Source organism: Diadema antillarum, unplaced genomic scaffold (genome assembly GCF_040938485.1).
Source record: "Diadema antillarum isolate AM-2024a unplaced genomic scaffold, OU_Dant_1.0 seq00001997_RagTag, whole genome shotgun sequence".
NCBI classification, from domain to species: domain Eukaryota; kingdom Metazoa; phylum Echinodermata; class Echinoidea; order Diadematoida; family Diadematidae; genus Diadema; species Diadema antillarum.
This window is the reverse complement of record NW_027272653.1, coordinates 18026-38167: the sequence shown is the minus strand read 5'-3', so window position 1 is coordinate 38167 and position 20142 is coordinate 18026. Positions and strand designations below refer to the sequence as shown.

At 40.4% G+C, this 20142-nt stretch overlaps 1 protein-coding gene across 1 annotated transcript in view; it reads right to left on the bottom strand.

Moving 5' to 3' along the window:
* LOC139713536 (kinesin-like protein KIF14) overlaps positions 1–20050 on the bottom strand; it is a 66082-nt gene extending 46032 nt beyond the window's left edge. The window contains exons 1-12 of the mRNA XM_071625260.1: positions 19985–20050; positions 16259–16505; positions 15625–15813; positions 13830–14084; positions 12701–12908; positions 12111–12163; positions 11175–11313; positions 10305–10421; positions 9720–9841; positions 8976–9148; positions 2201–2418; positions 409–599 (exon numbers count right to left, since the gene is read on the bottom strand). Of these exons, the coding sequence (XP_071481361.1) occupies positions 409–599; positions 2201–2418; positions 8976–9148; positions 9720–9841; positions 10305–10421; positions 11175–11313; positions 12111–12163; positions 12701–12908; positions 13830–14084; positions 15625–15813; positions 16259–16488 (1895 nt within the window). The 5' untranslated portion in view covers positions 16489–16505; positions 19985–20050. The remainder of the gene's footprint in view (positions 1–408; positions 600–2200; positions 2419–8975; positions 9149–9719; positions 9842–10304; positions 10422–11174; positions 11314–12110; positions 12164–12700; positions 12909–13829; positions 14085–15624; positions 15814–16258; positions 16506–19984) is intronic.
* Positions 20051–20142: the final 92 nt, after the last annotated feature.

Sequence of the window (20142 nt, the reverse complement as noted above, 5' to 3'; positions counted from 1 at the left end):
CAAAGACCACATGATCTTTATTTTTTCCTTCTAATTAGCGTCGCAGTGTGCCGACTCCACACATGAAGAACAGAGCTAGCTCTTTCTTCCTTGCAGAATGAGAGGCATGTCTTGTGTCTTACCCAAAGGCATCATCGGTGACTTTTATCTAGGGCTCAAATTCAACCTCTGATCAAAATCAAATGTGAACAAGTTTATCTCCTAAATATGTGTAAAATTCTAACATCAAAGGAACCCAAAGGTTAATCAGAATCGGCTTGTCCAAAATCACTAAACCCAATCCCAAGCATTTTGGATTGACATATTCCTACCAGCAAACTCAAAATGTTTTCTTTGCGTTGTATGTCATTATCGCCAACTGCAACAATATAGTTGTGGAGCAAGGGAATGAGCCACTCGCAGACCTACCAGTGGTTGTCGGCAATGAGGGCGCTATTGAGCTGTATGTCGTGGGTGGTGGCGGCACTCTCCTTGCCGCGACCGATGTGAGTCTCTCCATCCTTCAGGATGTAGAGGAGGACCTCGGAGAGCTGTGGATCCTCGTTGAGGTTCACCAGGTTGGGCAGGGTGTTGTCCACCTTGAAACTCTGAGCAAATTTCTGGTGGAACAGTCATGGTTTGAAATTGAAACTTTTGAATTAAAACAAATTCGACAATGTTTTGTTGTTCTTGTTGTTGTTGGGTTGTTTTTTTCCAGAGATCCTGGAGGAAGTTGTATGGTGGATACTCCTCCAAGACCTTACAAATGCAAATCTAGTCTTTATGTATGCCGTATAATCCATGTATTTCTACAAACTACTGTATAAGCCACATATTTAGCAAGTCTCATTTATAGCAAATCGCGACTTTCTGGCAATCTCGCAAGAGGTCAAATTGGCAATCCTGGATTATGGCAGTGAACTGAGAAATGTTTACGTGAAGATTGTTTATGTCATTTATGTCAGGATCAGATTTGATATTGTCGCATGTTGTTAACTTCATGAATAGCACCCGACTCACAAAATTTGCAAAATTAAGAACCCTGCAAAATATATCATGTACAGTGGACACTAATTATAACGAAGTGCTCAAGATCAGCAGTTTTCTTTCGTTATATCAAAAATTTCATTATAACCGAACAAATAAACAATAGAAGTACATAGAGTAGATTATGTGGCGGCCTGAATTTTTACTTTGTTGTAACTGGAATTTCGTTATAACCGTGTTCGCTATAACTGGAGTGCACTGTATACAGTATAAGGCAGCATTATAATGCCCAGTTATATGAGCTTCTTCTAAAGTATAATATATTCCCCCTTTTAGTGACTACTAATGTTGAAATTCTTGACTTTCACGTACACTGTGCATATATGTGACCGTGCACCAAAAAACGAACATAAAGTCGCACACACTGATTTTGCGTGAGGACTGAAAATAAGTGAAATGTGTCAGCCTAGCCGATCTTGACTTTTTCATATTTTCTGAAAGAAGAGGTCTTCTTTTCCATTATGCTAAAATTTGGTATCATAAAACGGGCGGGAAAGTGTGTTTTTTTGCAATTTATTTCGAACATGTTTGGTAGAATAGTGTGATTAGGTGTGTCTTTAGAGTCCCTTTTTCATTTCTGAAAAACCTTGTACACACTCTTCACTTCCAACTCTAATAACTTTTGAAAGGATAGTGCTACTGCTTTGAAAGTTGGCATTAATTATGGACAGAATGTGTTAATGAGGCATGCTTAATTTCAGTTTAATCTGATAATCCCTTCATTGTGTTACTCTAGAGGTTTACTTCATGTTTTTTGTCCCATTCATCGCACAGCCAGCACGGTTTGGTAAAGATTAAGCACTTGAAAAGACACTGTACTTCAGAGCCTCTTTTCTCAGTTCACACTTTTCCTGAGTTTGTGCTTTCTTTCCAATATTTAGATAGGTTAGGAGAGTTCATTTGATTTGAGTTATACATTATTTTCAAGCTTAAAGTCTGCTCTTTCAGAATATGGTCTTAACAAAAAATTCATGTCTGGCGACTTTTTGTTTGTGTTGTGGTGCAGGGTCACATATGTTATTGATCATGTTGCGATGGAGAAAAATATAAAAAATATGAACTGAATGAACTGACGAAAAGAATAGGCATAGTGCTCTATGAGAACAGATACAGCCTTGCTCTTGGTTGGAGCAGAGTTTCATCAAGCCTTCCATCATCAGCCTCATCCTCTCACCTCCTTCTCCAGGGACTCCAGGGTCCTCCGTCTTCTCTCCGCCTCCTTCATCTTCTCCTGCCACGCCTCCTCCATCTCCACCATCCTCTGCTGGGAGTCCGCCAGTTTCTCCTTCAGTCGCTCCATGTCCTCGCTTCTGGCCCTCTCCGCCTGTTGGTGACGCCCTCCTCTTGTCGACATGCCCATGGATTTCAGCGACTCAATCTCCGCACGCAGTTCTGTCATACAAGAATGCACGTGGTTTACTTTGTTCTCATTCGCAAGTTCCCTAAATTCCCATCTTATTTCATCCACCGCTAGCACTAGACTCCAAGACTGGAACACTTGAACACAGTATCTAAAAACTTAATAACGGAACAATGATTTGATTAATTTGCTATTGTGCAAATGCAGCCAGTAAATTTTGATGAAATTCACATGACATCCTTAACGGATTTTTCATGGTCGTCAATCTATCCATGCTATTTTTTCATTAATCTTAATTGCAAAGTCCAGGAAGAAATAGGGTGGCTTATCATTCTGTGACACATTATTTGTGACTGTAATTTCAAATAAGCAGGAAACCTCATCTATCCACTACATGTACATGGATAGTGGTCCACATAATAATCATGAAGACAAAAGGGGTGAATTAAACAAGGTTTAGCCAGAATGAGCAAACATGATACTGTAAAACGAGGAATTTTCGCATGCATTCTAATTTTGCGAGCGCCAAGATTCGCGAAATTAAAATGCATGCAAAAGTTCTGTCTATGGTACATGCATTGAATGCCAGTGGCAGTTCATGAAAATTTCATGCCGCAAAAAGGTCCGCCGGCTCCAATTCGCAAAAAATTCATGCCGCGAATATATCATGTTTTACAGTAATCTTACACTGTTGACTGCAGTCAAATGTCAAGAAAAATCATCCGCTTTCTCAAAGTGACTGATTTTATAGAAATATTCTGAGGCAGTATCATGAATAAAGGACAAAATGATAACAGTGCACCACACTATGTCCTAGGGTAACATCATATCCGGGTCAACGGCATTGTGTAGTGCCATCATGTTCATAAAATGTACAGTTACACACTGCCACTAAGGTGGCCAAATTTTAGCAGCTAGCGATAATGATCCCAACGATGATTCAGCCAGTCTTACATTTTTGTTTTTTTTAAAGTAGAATTACGATAGAAACAATACTTTTTATAATTCGTTCAAACATGCTGCTCCAACTATTAGCAGTCATTCAGAATGAAATCATTTCAGTTTATATAACGCCTGAAGAGATCCCTGTCATTTCATTGGTTGTTTGACATTGATCATTCGGCCCATTTCATTATGCGACGTCATCATCCGTGCAAAAGTGGCTCCATTTACTGTGCAATTTTGGATCCATACAATTTGCTCCATTGCATGCTGGCTAAGAGCCTGACACACTACGCGTGTTAAACACCGTATCCGGGCACTTACCCCCTGGGCAACTACCCTCCGGATGACTACCACCCGGATAATTACCCCCCAGGTCTATTCCCCCTTAGGGCAACAACCCCCCGGACAACTACCCTCCTAGGGCAATCACCCTCCAGGGCCATTACCCCCTAGGACAACTACCACCCGGTCATCTACCCTCCTAGGGCAACTACCCCCAAGGGCAATTACCCTTAGGACATCTACCCCCTGGATAATTACCCCCTGGGTAACTACCCCCTGGATGACTACCCCCGGATAACTACCCCCCAGATAACTACCACCCGGATAACTACCCCCTGGATAACTACCCCCCGGATAACTACCCCTTGGATAACTACCCCCCGGAGAACTACCCCCTGGGTAACTACCCCCCGGATAACTACCCCCAGGATAACTACCACCCGGATAACTACCCCCCCCCCCCCCCCCGATAACTACCCCCCGGATAACTACCCCCCGGATAACTACCACCCGGATTACTACCCCCCCCCATAACCATACCCCGACCCCCCCCCCCCCACCCCCTCCTGATACTTACCTACTGGACAACCCTCCCTCCCCGCCCCGAAAGAAGTACCACCCTTTGTAATTTTTCCATAAGTTCATAACACCATATCAGAAGATGCACCTTTCACTTACACTGTCATCATTTACTCTTTTGGCTTGTCATTTTCTACCGTTATAACACATTAGAAGATAAACATAAGAAAAGGAGAGTTGATTTCACTGCAATTCATATTTCCTTAACATTAGCGAGGGATCCTTCGATATAAAGCCATAATTTCTGATAGGATCCGGGCACGGTTTTATGAAGTCAGTCCTGACAAGCTGTCAGTTCCACACAATTACCAATCGTAGACGTTGTAGGTCGATCAAAGCAGGTCCATGGTAACAAGTCGGTGACTCGAGCTTATCAATCAAGCAGAACCCATGGTTTTATTGAAATTATTAGAGACTAACAAGATGTCATAACTGGCAACTTTTATCAAACGGTGCCCTAATCTGTCATAAGAGTAAGATTACAGCTTGTTTTACATACAAGTAGAATTGTGCTAGTTTTCAAATTAAATGTCCTCGACACTTTAAGGGGAAATCCAGTTCAAATTAAGTTAGTCTGATTAGAAAGAGTAAAATATTACGAGTTTAACGGTATTTCTTTTTTTTTACAAAACACCCCTAGTTGTTAACGAAGTCTTTTGTCCTGCACCCTCTTTTTTAATAGATCTATAGAGAGTTGTAGTTGACAGAATCCTTTTTACATTATAGGGCTGCTCTGTTTTATCCTGGCCATTTCAAGAGTATTTTTTTTTCACAAAAACTTGAATCCTTCTTGGAATAACATGCTCATTTCGTAACGGGTTTCTAATTTTCTCACCCAAAAGATGTTTAAAACCTGAAGTTAGGTCTCGACCAAAACCAGACGATATGTAGTGAAAAAATGCTTCTTTCTTTTTCAATTCAAATAGCAAACGATGTTCGAAAATAACAATGAGAAACGTAATTTTCTGGGGGAGAATTATTGTAAGAGGGGTGACTGTTTGGAGCCTAATTTTGATAAGGAGTAATTGTCAAGGGAGGTAATGCTCTGCGGTGATCATACCAAGGAGGTGACAATCTCTTCCCACATTCTTGATATACTAGTTGTTAATGCCCAATGATGCAGTAGGGCAATCCTGAAATGAGCGTTAACGGTATAACAGTAAAATAGTTACAAAATTGATGAAACAATGCAAAGAAAGCAAATTAAGACAGAGACGAAGAACACAAATAAAGATACAGTGCACTCCCGTTACAACGAACACGGTTATAACGAAATTTCGTTATAACGAAGCAAAACTTCTGGTCCCAAAATTATCGCCATTAAAGTCTATGGTACAAAATTCGCTTATAACGAAGACGGTAATAAAAAGATTTTCGTTATCACGAAGTCTTTTCTGAGCACCACTGACAAAGAAAAACAAAGGAAATGTGCTCCGTTATAACGAAATGCGGATCGCTTCGAAAATGCGTAGCGGAACAAGCATTTTTAAAGCGTCTCTGCATGAGCGAACACATCATTGAATGTTCACTCCGCGTATCACGCACAGTCCGAGGGGAACTTGCATTATTGTAATACAATAATCTGAATTCAGATAAGGTTTGTTTCATTGTTCCGAAGTCCTTCAATACAAAACACATAGATTCTGATACAACTAAATGTCCGTAATAGTTCGAAAATGAAATATTAAGCACATTTTGGCGTTATTCCATAACAAAGGTTTTTTTAATCCGATAATAAAATATGGTCCTTATTCTCATTCTTATACGGTTCGTTAGTCCGAACATGATAGGAATTCAAAACGTTCGTTAATCGGAACATTACAAAAATATCGTCCATGGTGAAAAAAGGAGAGTACACTAACAAAACTTAATAACTGCAATCCTTATAATCGTCTTAAGATAAATAAATCTTCGAAATAAGTAACCTTTCTCATTTTTTTTTTCATTAACAAAATTTCTTCGGAATAACGAACCTTATTTCATTTTCGGATGAAAAAGCCTTCGGAACAACGGACTTTCTGAATAGTGAACCTTTCTCACTTTTTGATTTATAAACCTTCAAAATGACGAACCTCATTTCATTTTCAGATCAACGAACCTTCGGAAAATGAACAATATATTATTTTGATCTAAATCATGAACTTTCGGAATAATGATTCTTCAGAAATGCAAACCTTCAGATAAACAAACCATCGGAATCCCGGGAATGGCGAAACTTCGGAGTAAGGAGGCTTCGGAGTAACGTACTTTAGTAAGAAAAGAACCTTTGGAATAGCGAACTGTAACCAAATCCTACACCGTCATTTTCTACACATGTGTGACAACACAAATAACTTTATGCTCTTTTTAAAATGTAATATTTAAACGAAATTAAAAAGGTATTCTCCCATCTCACATAGCTTTCCAGCGTATGATGAGGATTCAACAAATAGAATTTTTTATGCGTGGTTTCCTTCTTTTCCTTATACATTGCATATTATATTTGTTCGGTTATAATGAAATTTCGTTAAAACGAAAAAAAAACAAAAAAACAAAAAACTGCCGGTCCTGAGCATTTCGTTTTAACGGGAGTGCATTGCACATGAACACACACGAGATAAATCCCTTGTAATGAGAGAAAGAGGAAAGGTGAGTAATGAATGACAGGAATAGACTACCTTCACGGTGGACAGAGAAAAGCGAGAGGGAGGAGGAAGATAATGGGTCAAAACCAGGGCACGTGAGGCATGAGATATAAGCTCCTCAAAATAAAGAAGTGTTACATGGAGTTGTGGTAAACGATAGACGATCGTGGTTAAAAAAATATTGCAAAAAGTATAACTCATTCTGAAGTGTAACATTTCTTCAAAATGTCTTTAATTCAATGGTAAAGGCATTCAAACTTAAAGGGACTGTACAGTACTGGTTGAGGTGGGGATTCATGTTTTGAACATTCTTAGGTGAGATAGTGAGAAACATCTCATGAAATATGAAAGAGCATGTAATTTTTAAAAGGATTCAACGTTTATTTGATGAAAATTGGTGTCCAAATGGCTGAGATATCCAAAAAAGTGATAATACTAAAAGGCGACATGCCCCACCTTTATTAGGATCTCTTTGTTTCACCTTGTTTTTGGATATCTCAGCCATTTCAAACCCGATTTTCATCAAATAAACTTTTGATACCCCTTAGAATTGCATGATCTTTGACATCTCACAGAGTGCTTTCTGAATATCTCGCAAAACGTTAAAAGCAAAATTCTCACCTCGACCAGAACTGTACACACCCTTTAAAACTTCTTTTATACTATACTATCAAGAGAAATCCGAAATTTCGGAACAGTAAAAGAAAATACAGATTTAGCGAAAATAGTTTTGGTTAAAGGCATTGACATTTACTGGATTACCGGGTAGGATATGAAGGGACAGCTTCGTGTTTTATGAACATAGAGTCAAAATACAGAGGGAGAAATTAAGCTTGTACATAAATCGTCCTAAATGCAAACGATACAAATCGTAAATCCTTAAGATGTTGTTTTCATAAGATGATGTCTCAGTATGGCATCTCCGTGATTCCTGGCAAATAATACAAAGAACTTCGTTTTCTGTAGTAATGATATCCTTTTTATTAAAAGTAAGAGTCGGGGGGTGGGGGGGGGGGGGGGGGTGGGGGCAGTGACCCGGGAGGTAGTTACCCAGGGAGTAATTGACGTGGTGCACTGTCCTGGGGGTAATTTTCCTCTTGATAGTTATAGGGGAGGGCGAGTCGTAGGCCTACTTATCCGGGGTAATCATCCATGGGGAGTTATCGGAGGGGGTAGTTATCGGGTGGAAGTTATCTGGGGTCTAGTTATCGGAGGAGGGGGTAATTAACCTGGGGATAATTATCCTGGTGGTAATTATCGGGGGGGGCGGGGGGGGGGGGGGGGGGGGTTAGTTATCCGGAGGGTAATTATCCGGGGGGTAATTATCCGGGGGGGGGGGGTAGTTATCCGAGGGGTAGTTATCCGGGGGGTAGTTATCCTGGGGGTAGTTACCCAGGGGGTAGTTCTCCTGGGGGTAGTTACCCAGGGGGTAGTTTTCCGGGGGGTAGTTATCCAGGGGGTAGTTTTCCGGGGGGTAATTATCCAGGGGGTAGTTATCCGCGGGGGTAGTTATCCAGGGGTAGTTATCCGAGGGGTAGTTATCCAGGGGGTAGTTTTCCTAAGGGGGAATTGCCCTGGGGGGTGATTGCCCTAGGAGGGTAGTTGTCCGAGGGGTAGTTGTCCTAGGGGGTAATTACCCTGGAGGGTAATTGCCCTTGGAGGGTAGTTGTCCGGGGGGTAGTTGCCCTAGGGGGGAATTGTCCTGGGGGGTAATTATCCGGGTGGTAGTTATCCGGAGGGTGGTTTTCCAGGGGGTACTGTTCCTAGACCCGTTAAACACGCTTGCGTTTGCAGTGTGTGTATGTGACAGCGTGCTTACGTAAAGCCCTCAGTGAGACTTTTTGTGCTCTCAGATTCTCTCTTGTTTCTGGATTAATAAAGTATCATATGACAAGGATCTATTTTAGGCATTATATAAAACAAATAATAAATGTTTCTCATTCTTGCAATGGACAGAATAATTCATTCGGTGAAAGATTAAATGATTGATCCATTCAACTCGGCTGCACCTCGAATGGATGATTTCATCTTTCACCTCATGAAATATTCTGTCCATTGCACTCATAAACACTCATTATTTGTATACTATGAAATTGTCAATCTGATTACTTATTTCTATTTGATACCCCCAGGCACCAAATACCGGTAGAATATCTCACCCCTGATGAGGCGGGCGTTGGAATCCTCATTGACCTTTGCCACATTGATGATAGAGCGTGCCTGCTTGGCGTATCTGAGCGTGCTCAGCGTCTCCTCGCTGTGAGTGCTCGCGGGGCTGATGGTGGCGATCATGGCCGTCTTGGAGTTGCCCCCCAAACTCTCCCTCAGTAACCTACGACAGGAGACAAAAATGTTACTGTCAGCTGAGAGTCAGAAGGGCAATAGGCAATAGAACAGCAACACCCTTCTGGTACTCACTTGACAACTTCGACAAGGAGTTACAAGAAAAAAAAATTCACAATAGCATACTGTAAAAGTGGAAAATTTTTTGCGCATTTCGTGCAACCAGAAACAAGGGCGAAACTAACAGCACACAAATATTTTTGCATGCCATATGTTCCAGTAGTTGATGTCTTGATTCCGCGGAATTAAAAACACGTGAAACTCTTCTTACCAGGCCGAGTGTGAAAATTAGTCGTGCAAAGATATCCACTTTTACAGTATAAGTAATTTACGTACCAAAAGGTAGTAACGTTTGGAATGTTCACACAAACTTTTGATCACTCTTGTGCAAATACACTTTACTGCAGCAAAGCGAAAGCTTCATTAATGTATTATTTGTTTCCAAGAAGGTATGTAATTTTTTTGCAACTGACTGACAGCTTAGCTTGATTAATGTATTATTTGTTTTCAAGAAGGTGTGTAATTTGTTTCACTGATTTTTGTAAAGAAAGAGGACTGACCAGGTCAAGACACTGTCTCTGTACGGAATGAAGACCTTCTTCTTTGGGTTCAGGGATTTCTCGGACAAACCAGAGATGACCTTTCCCAGGGTCATCAGAGAACGGTTGATGTTTGCTCCTTCCTGTGAACAAAGAGGGCAGCATAACACTATCAAATTAGATCAATCAAACAGCTCAGCGCAAGCACAGCTGTACAAACCTAACTATAGGGTATTGCTTTCACTAAAACTTATATTGTCACAAGAAAACGTTTTCTACCAAAATCTTTGTTGCAATATCTTCTTTAATAGCAGGTGATTCCAGCAATATTTTGCTGTGGTTCATTCCGTCACATGCATTCCTGAAGATTCACATAAAATTTTGGAGTGTAATGTGCTAGTGTGCCAAGGAACATGGTTTTTACTGAACTCTCTGTAAGAAATGAATTTTAGGATGTGATTTTTTTTCCTTCTCACACAGAGTGTTTCTGTAGTGCATTGCTGTATACTTCTCATGGTGAAATAATTCACACACCATCAGTTTTTACATCTCAAAAATGATGTACAATACATCATCTCTAGACTGATCAAAAAGTGCTCATTTTACCTTCAGACGGTCCCCAGTGGTGTTGGTTGCTGAGCAACGCTCACTTCCTGCCAGGTCAATGATGTTGATCTTGGAGGTCACGATGTGCGAGTGCTCTTCGCCTTCTATGAACTCTTTCTGTGAGGTCAAGGTGGATGAGACAGGGGTCAAAGTTCACTTTTAACAACAATTGCAATATCTATCTAGTTCTGGGCCCCATTCCATAAAACTTGTTATCAGTGACAAGATGTCATAGTTGTTATAAGCTTCTGAAATCTTTGCATCTGATTGGCTATGGGCAAATTTGTCACAGAAATGTGGCAGTTGTCACTGATAACAAGTTTTATGAAACGGGACCCTGGTTCTGTAATGATACTGGCCTATGTATTGTGATTTATCTACTCAGGGAATATCAAAGTTAAAGGGGAAATCCTCGCTTTGACGGCGGGGCCGAGTTGTCCCCGAGTCCGAGTTAGCCTGACCCCTATTTGGTAAGTTCTGAGATGCGAATCTTTTTGGTTAATATTTCAAATTTTCGTCGTTACCAAAGTAATATCTTGTTATTACAGCATTATTCCACACGGTATTTAGGCATATGTGTCCATTTTGGAGCGAAATTTGATAATTTTGCAGGCATGCTAGAACTTTGTTTTGCCTTTAAGCAGACGATCATGAATATTGGGGGATATCACATTTGATACACTTTTTCTATTGTGGAAAAAAAAGGGAATATTTCTGAGAAATAACAGTTTGTCAGATATGTTCATGGCTTAGAACCATAAGTAAATATGCAATTTCATTGTTTACTCTGAGAGAACATCAGCATTATCATACATCAGCATCTCAAGCAGGCTAAAATGACAGTGATTGTCTGTTTGGACCTGTTTCTACCTTTGTTTTAGTCATCATGATGATGAAGACAGAGTGGGAGCGGCTGGACTTGTCGTTCATTCCCGTGGCTGCCGTGGCCCGTTGCTTGTTTCCCGTCTCAATCCAGGAGTGGACGTCCGCAAAGGAGCTGGCTTGGAAGCTGGACAAGAGGTCAATGTTCAGATTATTTGATGGATGAAATTAACACAAGAAAATATGCTCTTATCTTACAGTAAATATCCCGGAGTCAACACAATCACAGTACACAATCACAGTTTGTTAAACAATTTCGATCAACATCTAGTTTGCCAAAACAGAGTATGAGTACCACATGTCCAAAGAATTTCAAACTGTTTTAACCAATAAAACTATGTTCATTCCAGACATGATTTTGTCAGATTAGTGTTCTTAATAAACAAGAATGAGTCTTTTGTACCAAGCCACACTTACAAATCTTGGCTATAAATGACTATCCATTTTCTTCCCCAATATCTGTCACCTTTTCACTCCTATATAATTTAGGAGTTGGTCAAACTAGTTGTTTTCCTAAATCATTGTTGTTCAAACAAGTAATTAAGTGATTGGCAGAATTTGTCCAAAGAGTAATTCTCCACAAACAATGTATTTACTCTAAAAGAAAAGGAAAAATCATAACAACCAGCTGATTATGGAAACATAGCAGTCCACTTTGAATCTTAATTACCAGATCAGGTCACTAAAAGTTAACTTTCTTTTTTAAGTTTGGTGGTCCAACATCAATTCTTAGTGGCCCTGGGCCACCACTAATGTAATGTCAAACTGTGGGGAAGACATATTGACAGTACAGCAATGAACACTGTTCAAAGCATTCAAGTTTTAACTCTATGGACTCAAAGTGCATAGCAACCCTTCATTGGTTCTAAGGAGATATGTTACATAGATTTGATGATGCCACATATAAAATGTCAATGTACTTACGTAGACAGGCCCTCCACATATGGGCCTTGAGTTGGATGCTCTCTTACTCTGAGCTGTTGGTGACAACAAGACAACAAAATGGAAAAAAAAAAGGATAAAAAGGAAATATCACAGTCATGTAAATGTTTTTTCACAACGTAAAACCTGATTATTTCTAGATATATTGCTCTTTATGAAATGAAAAAAGACACTACAAAACAGGCGTAGTGCACACAAAATGTAACATCTGTCATCGCAACAAAGTATTGTTCTGTTTTCTTCATATTACTGTGATATGGTCATATGACATGGTACAGTAACTCTACAACACAGAAACAGGCATACAGGTGCCAAGTTAATAATAACTCAAGTTCTGGTATTCCTAGTGGATGCATCTCTTCTTTATGTTTGGTTAGTTTGTGTAATATTATCCTTCTCAACTCTCCTTTCTACCATCAATTTCAAGGTGATGTCTACATGTCCAGAATGTGCTAGGCACCAAATAAGAAATTAATGGGCCTTTACATTAAATCATGTGTTGTCTAATCACTTGATAATTAAACAATATAAACAAATCAAATTTGTCATTAAAGGATGAAATGTGGACCTACCGTGATTTTCTTGGGGGTGGATCGATCCCACTTTTCAGTTTTCTCCGTGGTCTGGGCCAGCAGGTCGTGGATCTTCTCGTTGTAGATCTCAAAGAAGCTGACCTCCACCTTGAAGGAGACGTGGGCCTCTTGCGGGTCCTCCACGCGCCGAAAGAGGTCCTTACAGAACCGGGGAATCACCCCACGCTCCTCCGGCGAGCCCATGATGCTGTAGGTTAAGCAGGCAGAAACAGACAGTAGGATGAATTTTTGATGGTATTTGTAGGGGCATGGTGGTATTGTGGCCAAGGCTATCACCAGGAAATTTTGAGTTGGATTTTGGTTCCATGCAAGCATTCTTGGGAGAAGTGTTTCACCCAACAATGGTCCTCTTGGCCTCGGGGTAAAATGGAGACACCTGACTCTGCTGGCAAGGCAATTGCAGAACTTCCAAAAAAGTGCTGGCACTGAATATGCTGTCTAAGGTATATAAGGCTACACTATCATTGCTATTTTTTCCCCTGTGATCTAAACTAAAAACCCCACAAAGAAGCTGTAGATTCAATTGGGATCGCTTTTGTAGGGCTGAATCACTTTCATACAACTCACAACAACAAATTAAGGACATCAAACCAAACAACAGCATCATAAACAACAACAAGCGTAACTTATGAGCATATAGAGCTTTTACAGCCTTGTCAGTTTTTTAAGTTACTTTCTTACCCGAGATTGAGTCAAGGATGTATGACTTTATTGTAGTTTTAAATGTCAAACCTTGTTGTGCATGTCTATTCCTAATTGACAGTGTTGTCCTAAGCACAAAAACTGTTTGTTCTGTCTCAAAATCATGATGTTCATTTGCATTTTTCTCCATCCTCTACACTTGTCCTTCACTGCAATATTCATAACAATAACAAAAATGAATAAGAAATTGATTTAACTAATGATATTCAAAAAGCAATGTGGAATACACAATCTGCTTACGAGTAAAGTTCAGGGATAACAGTGTTGTTGAAAATGCAAAATAAAATGTGCTCATCTGAAATGTTTGAGACCAACACAACAGAAAATTGATATTTTTTAGTTCATTTTGAACACTCTTTATTTCTGTTTTTATATATCAAAAGTTCTGGCAACAAACTAAACTCACGTGTATGATTTTCCAGAGCCCGTTTGCCCATAGGCAAAGAGGCAGGTGTTGTAGCCTTCAAAGGCATTGGTCAGCAGTGGTCGTCCGATGGCCTTGTAAACTGCCTCTTGACTAGCGAAGCTGGCACTGGTCTTGTTCGCTGACCAGAAGCAATGGTCATAGCAAAAGAAGGCCGGCTGGCCGTAGCGCGAGGACACTGTGACTTCATTGCCGTTCATTGTGACCACACATTTTGTATCACTGTCGGCTTTCTCTCTGAAAAAGAGAAGCAAATGTCAGACATTATGATACACGCAAACAATAACATAATGTACATGTATCATCATATTACCCTTAACCCTAACTTACCTGGGCTATATAGCGAGCTTGAATTCCTGGGGGGGGGGGGGGGGGGGGCCATTATGGCTCCCCCCCCCCCTTCAGATCTTGGCCGTTTATCGCGCGATCGCCGCAAAATTTTGCATGAAGATAAAGCTGGATGTAATCTACAAGACTGTTAAGTTAAATTTTCAAAAAATTTGCATTTTCTATTTTAAATTAATTAATTATGCAAATATATGCAAGAAACCTCATTTTCGTCTGTAACGTCTGTAATTGGCTTATAAAAGCTTATGGAATGCTGATTTTTGATGTAAATATTCCTAGTGACATTCCGAACATTTGTGCGTAAAAAAAAATTCAGTATCAAAATTAATTTCTTATGGTTTTTATTGTTTTATCAATTTTTTATGTATTTCTTTGTTCTTTCATACTTTTGTTTTTGTTTTTTTTTTAGGCAGAATTTGTCATACACATTTTTGAAGCATAATTATACTGAAATAAATTGATTTCAGCCATTAAAATTAAAAATATGAATCTTTATAAGAATTAATTGAAAAAACACAATTTGTATTGACTTTGTACACAAAATCACGTTTTTGAGCAATTTTGGGGTTGACGAAAATTTTTTGAAGGGGCGTGGCTTCGGAACGGTATGCCCGGGTGCAACAAATTTGGTCTCAAAAGTTGCGTGAGACTTGAAAGTAAAAAGTCAGCGAGCAGCGCGGTCAAAAAATTTTGCGCGCCAGAATGGTCGCGGAATTCGTCGAGGGGGGGGGCCCATTATGCCCCCCCCCCCCCCCCCCCCCAGGTAAGTTAGGGTTAAACAAGTAGGAGATCATAAAAGGAAGTAAAGCGTGTGCAAAGTACACTTTGGTAATACCTTGTTTTATGTTACCATCTTAACAGTTTTCTAACTTTTTTTCCTTCCAGTGAAATAGGTAAATTACAATTGAAAGCTGCCAAAAAATTATACAAAAATATTTTCCTGACATTTTGTGATGATGCGTCACAGATATAATACCATTACATTGTATGTAGACATTCCTGTACTAGTGTATTAAACAGTAAAACAAACGACACAGAAAATGCTGAAACCACTGGACCACAGCTGTTATACAATACATACATTGTATATTGGGGATGGCAGTTGTACAGACATGGTTTAAAATACATGTAGTTTACCTGAGTTTGAATTTTGAGTTACATTTATTGGCAACAAGTCTGGCCATCAAAATAACAACTGGATGATGGAAGTAGGACTAAGGCGCTTTCATACTTCCAATCATCTTCAAAGGACTGGGTATTGTGGATATATTGTAAGTATAGTGCAGTCCTAAGAGCACTTACATACTGATGCCAACAGACTGTTTGTATATAAAGATAAAGAATCTGAAGTCATGTCTAATGAGCCATAGCTCCGGAGTTAAGGATAAGGAATGATATTTTCCACTGTAATGAGGTTCTACTGCCTCACCTGTCATTTAGCGGTCTCACTCTCACGCCAACGGTCACGCTGAATCCATCCCCATCTGTGCTCACGTCACTGTCATCTGACTTGAAGTTCGCTGCACTGCTTGACTCCCGGCCAGCCTTGAAGGGTGTTCCGATCTCAACTTTGCTGAAACACTCAGGGGTGCTTTGGGCCGTTTCTCCTCTAAGAGGCCTGCCAAAATATTGATGTGGCATTAATCTTATAAGCTTTGATATTCATGAACTAAGAACAGCCACACACGAATATACTTTGCAGTTGTGGTGGATCAGAACTATAAAATTAGGTTTTGACATAATTCTTGACATTGCTCTGACAGTTCTAAATTGATGTACTACTTTTATGTAGGTATGATAGCTAATCATTTTGGCCCAACATGCTATTCACTGTCATAATGTCTGAAAGATGAGAGCTTGAAAGAATACATAACATGGAAAGCATTATGAAGGGAATTTGGTTGTGTGGCAGATAAGACATTGTTTATACTTTTGTAAGCTATTTTGCGATACGCAAACAATGGTCAGTATGATACGAGCTTTTTTGCTTTTCAAGCTGCTTCTGCATTTCAGCAGATTTGATCTATCTAGCATAAAACATTTCCAATTAAAGCAACAATTACCTCGTTGGAGTCTTGAACTGATGACGAAAAGGGCTGGAACTGACTAGTTTGCCAGAGGGGCGTCTTCCCACACTGGGACTGGCATTGGTCAGGTGACTGGATGGCCTTCTGTTCTCTTTGCTCCTCGTGGGAGTCCAGGTTGGGGCATGTCGTTTTGGGGTGGGTTGGTCCTCGCTCGGTTGGTGGTCTGTGAGAACCCGCTTACCAGCAGGTCTACCTGGCCCAGGCATGGTGATTTGGTCACAGACTGTACATAGTGAAGGATATGACAGAACAAGATCGTAAAAGCAAAGCTCTCTCAGAGTCTTTGCCTGCATTAATGGGCTAAAACACAACTAAATTCTTTTCTTATTAGTCGATAAAGATATTGCTAAGACCAGCTGACAGACAGACAGAAAAAAAAAATTGTCTGTCCGGAGGACTAGGATTTTAGGAGGTTGTACAAGTTTATCATTCTTTTTTTTTTCTCTTACGGCTCTCTTCCATAGCGTAGACTAGAACTCCAGCCCTAACTAGATTCTTTTAACTAGAACCTTTTTCTAGACCTATAACAAGTACATTGCGTTGATCTACTATTTGTGACCCGCCACAACAAAAGGATCCTAAAAGTCGCTGACGGCTGAGCTGAGAAAATTGGGTTTGACGTCAGATCATCAAAATTGGTCAAAATGATCGGATTTCCATTTTTGGCATAATTTTGTAGTCTGTAATGTATCATCTATCATCTGCCGAAATTTTGAAGGTAAGTGATAAAAGGAAAGGCAAGAAATTAGCGTTTTTCTGGGCCATGACTTTCTGATATTCAACGCAAACGGAACTGAAATGTGTCAGAAGATTTGGATTTAACACCGCAACTATAATCCGCCCATTAGCATGATTTTAGCAACGAGGGAGTGATCTTATTGGTCAGTGCGCGGCATCCTGGTTACTGATTGGTCATGCAAAGATCGCTGGAGCTAAGCTAACACCGGCCGGGGGCACTCCTAAACAAAGTTAGATCTAACGTTAATACTGTAACGGGTTAAGTTAGACTGTAGTAAGTGTAGAATTGCTAGTGTCAGACATGGCAAAATTTTTATTTTGTACAATTGATTATTTGCCATCTGTATACACTCTGTCCGTCAGCCGTTGATGTCACCGTGTACCATCCCAGTATAGCTTACCACGAAAAGCTGCAACAGGGATTACTTCTTCAAGGTTCAAGGTCATGACTGTGAGAGCCTGAACGTGAAGAGTTCAGCCCCATTACGCTACGTGTTTGGGGCTGCTGGTCGCAATTAGTTAGCGCTAAGCTTGAATGAACATCGCATCATCTCGGAGGTTGCTAGGAACATGGACCCTTTTAAAGCACAAAATTTTGTGGTAGGGTCCATGATAAGCAGGACCACTCTCTCCTAGACAGAAAGATTTGTCTGTCCGGAGGAGTCTTTTAATTTTTTTTTTTTTTGACGTTATCACTCTCATCCGTGAAACCAGACGCAGTATCCGTGGAACATTTCCCTGACGACCAGATAAATTTACAGGTCGATCTACATGTAAGTTTCAGTCAAGTTCTCCCCCGACTTTCGGGCGCGGGCAACCAGTCATGAAGAGGACTCCAAGGCCAATCCAGGCATTTAGTAGAACAAGGTGTAAATTACGTAGATCTACTGTGTATGGATTAGACTCGAGGTTCTAGAACTATACTTTAAGTTTGTATACCGCCCTAACGTTAGAACTCTTATCTATTTAGGCCTAGATCAGTTCGGGAAACCCACTCACAAGGGGGGCCCCTCCTTATAAGTAACCCGTCCCCCTTATAAGTAACCCCGTCCCCCTTATAAGTAACCCCCGGGGCACCCCTTATAAGGAGTCTCCACGCTTTTTTGCAATGCAACGCGAAAATGAAAGGACTGCGGCAATTCGCTTGATTATGTCCATAAAGCTTCACAAGTTTCCTAGTTACTCACGAAATTTGAGCAAAATCGGTTTGAGGCATCATATCTAAAATCATGGATTTAAATGCGATGTCAAACGACCCATGCGAATGCTGAAATGCGAGCGATTACTGGCGCGAGTGTCGCCAGGCGCGGCGGCGCGGCAATGCTTGAGTGCAGACGTGGCGACTGAGTACGGAGACTTTCATACTCAGTCGCCACGTCTGCACTCAAGCATTGCCGCGCCGCCGCGCCTGGCGACACTCGCGCCAGTAATCGCTCGCATTTCAGCATTCGCATGGGTCGTTTGACATCGCATTTAAATCCATGATTTTAGATATGATGCCTCAAACCGATTTTGCTCAAATTTCGTGAGTAACTAGGAAACTTGTGAAGCTTTATGGACATAATCAAGCGAATTGCCGCAGTCCTTTCATTTTCGCGTTGCATTGCAAAAAAGCGTGGAGACTTCTTATAAGGGGTGCCCCGGGGGTTACTTATAAGGGGGACGGGGTTACTTATAAGGGGGACGGGTTACTTATAAGGAGGGGCCCCCCTTGTAAGTGGGTTTCCCGAACTGAGATGCTTATTTGAATTCAATGAACATGATATGATGAAAGCTGGGTTTAACTCTTTATGTGCCATGGTGGAAACCCCCTGTGTATTAATACGTTATTCTGAGACACGATGTTCGAAGGTAGTCATGTGCATGCTTTGAGAAAGAATTCTGTTTTACCAATCTATAACTTCTACAAATTTCTGTTTAGCTGGACATAATAGTGAGCAAAATTGAAGAGGAATGCCAAGCTTTGCTTTGATATAAATTGTATGACAAATCTATTTCTATTTATTTTTTTTTAACGACCAGTCCAGTTACATGTACTACATTACTGTAAAGGCATGACTTTAGCAGATGAAACCATGAGAGAAACTTCGAATTTACACACAATTTAGTTGGGAACACCGCTTGATAGTCAATCATCACATCTAGAATGCAATTCATGCAAGCTGTATGTAAAAGAACAAAAGCGTGAGAAAAGCTTTCATTGTACCGCAGGATAAGGCGATTTATTGATCGGTTTAATTAAGGGTTAAGCGGATTAGACTAGTGCGTTTCAAATGTTTGAGCGGAATATGCGAAGTTGGCACGCCGTCGACTGTGCATGGCACATGAAGAGTTAATAAAAAAAATGTACAAGAGGACATAGTAAAAAGTTATATATTTTTCGATCACATACCACTAACGTTACAAGAAGAAACTCATTTTACATGCATATCAGGAAACCATGCCATGGAATAGTTTACCAAGAAATTTAATAGATGCACCCAGTCCCAGGCAGTGCAGTGGCAGTGCCAGTGCCAGTGGCAGCGCAGTCTAGTTTTGAAGTTGGTTTGGATAAATTCTGGGACAATGAACCCATAAAATTTAAGTTCGACGCCACGCCACCTGGTCATGACCCAGCTCATCTCAAGGACTATCAAACCTGGATCTGAATACAGAGGCTTAGTCTGCGTTCAGAATCTTCAATGGCACAGGCATGATAGGTATCCATCATGTCCATAGGTAGGTAAATCCAGCTGAACTTTGCCTGAACTGAAGTTTGACTTGGGTGCACTTTTACAAACACAAATGTCAGCATATGGGACTAGTAAATCTGCTGCAAACGCTATTGCAACAACTGGCCCTGCTATTTCACTTTTAAATTAAACTTATCAGATTTTCGTGCTGCACAGCAATTGGAGAATAATATCACTTCACGTACAAATGCTTCATCTATACCAAATACAAAATATACATTAAATAACTTACATTTTCTTGGACATTCGTTTGGCGTAAGAAGTGCAAACAACGGCTCGTCGCTCGCGGGAGAACGATGTTTTCGAAAACGCTACAAAAACTCGGGGATTTGATTGGTTCAAATCTGAGAGTTGCTATAGAGCGCCACTTACGTTACTATTCGGCTAAAT